Here is a 948-nt window from a genome sequence, read left to right on the forward strand (position 1 = left end):
TGACCGGGAGGGAGCCCTGAGGGGACACCGGGCCGTTCCCGTTCCCCAGGCCGCGCTGAGCTCTCCCTCCTCTCTTGCAGGTCTCCGGCTCCCCGCGCACGGTGTGCTGGGCTGGCGGTGAGTGCCGGGGCTGGAGGGGCTGGGGCGGTGACAGCTCTGACCCCGGGGCTGGGGGTAACGGGATGGGGGAAGCCCCGAGCTGTGGGGTGGCTGGGGGATCAGTGGGGTTTTGTGGAGSACTTTCTCCCGGGGCTGTGTCACCCTGTCCGGATCTTTCTGTCCCCCAGGCCTGGCGCTGTGAGTCCCGTTCACGCTCAGCTGCTCCATCAGACGCCGGTGGCCGATCATGCTGACAGGTAACAGCTCTGGGGACAAGGGGACAAGGAACGCAGCTTGTGCCACCATTCCCAGTGGCAACTCCTGTCAGGGGTGTCCTCGCTTCCCTGCTGGAATTCAGGGAGAAGTGGCAGCTCTGTGAGCCACGGGGAGAGACAGAAGGGCTCTGCCTGAGCACCAAACCCACACTGGGGAGAATCCTCTACTGCAAACAGAGGGGTGGCATTGTCATTCCTCAAGTTACCATGCTTCCTTGAGATAACAACTGAATCTGCAGGGAAATAACTGGAGAGTGATGACCCTGTGCTGCTCCTTTCAGGTCTGCCCAGGTGCAGAAAAGCTCTGCTGTTGTCCCAAGGAAATCCTAYGTCCCCAGCAGCCGTGGCGAGTACGTCATCGCCAAGCTCGATGACCTGGTCAACTGGGCACGGCGGGTGAGTCCGGAGGCACCGTGCCACCCTGGGATCCAGGGACAGAGGGAGASGGACCCGAGGCATCTCCTGCTCGGGATAAAAATAGGCTCAGAGCTCCCATGGCTGAGTTCTGTGGCCAGAGGGTGACATTTGGGGTCCAGTGACAGCAGGAGAGAGGCTGAAGGTGCTGAGGGTGTGT

The 948-nt window shown here is 61.9% G+C and overlaps 1 protein-coding gene across 1 annotated transcript in view; it reads left to right on the forward strand.

The window, feature by feature from the left end:
* NDUFS7 (NADH:ubiquinone oxidoreductase core subunit S7) overlaps positions 1-948 on the forward strand; it is an 8,298-nt gene that overhangs the window by 838 nt on the left and 6,512 nt on the right. Inside the window, exons 2-4 of the mRNA XM_057377542.1 lie at positions 81-117; positions 288-356; positions 656-770. Of these exons, the coding sequence (XP_057233525.1) occupies positions 81-117; positions 288-356; positions 656-770 (221 nt within the window). The remainder of the gene's footprint in view (positions 1-80; positions 118-287; positions 357-655; positions 771-948) is intronic.

This window comes from Malurus melanocephalus, unplaced genomic scaffold (genome assembly GCF_030028575.1).
Source record: "Malurus melanocephalus ecotype Western Australia unplaced genomic scaffold, MMel_1.1 scaffold_318, whole genome shotgun sequence".
NCBI lineage: Eukaryota > Metazoa > Chordata > Aves > Passeriformes > Maluridae > Malurus > Malurus melanocephalus.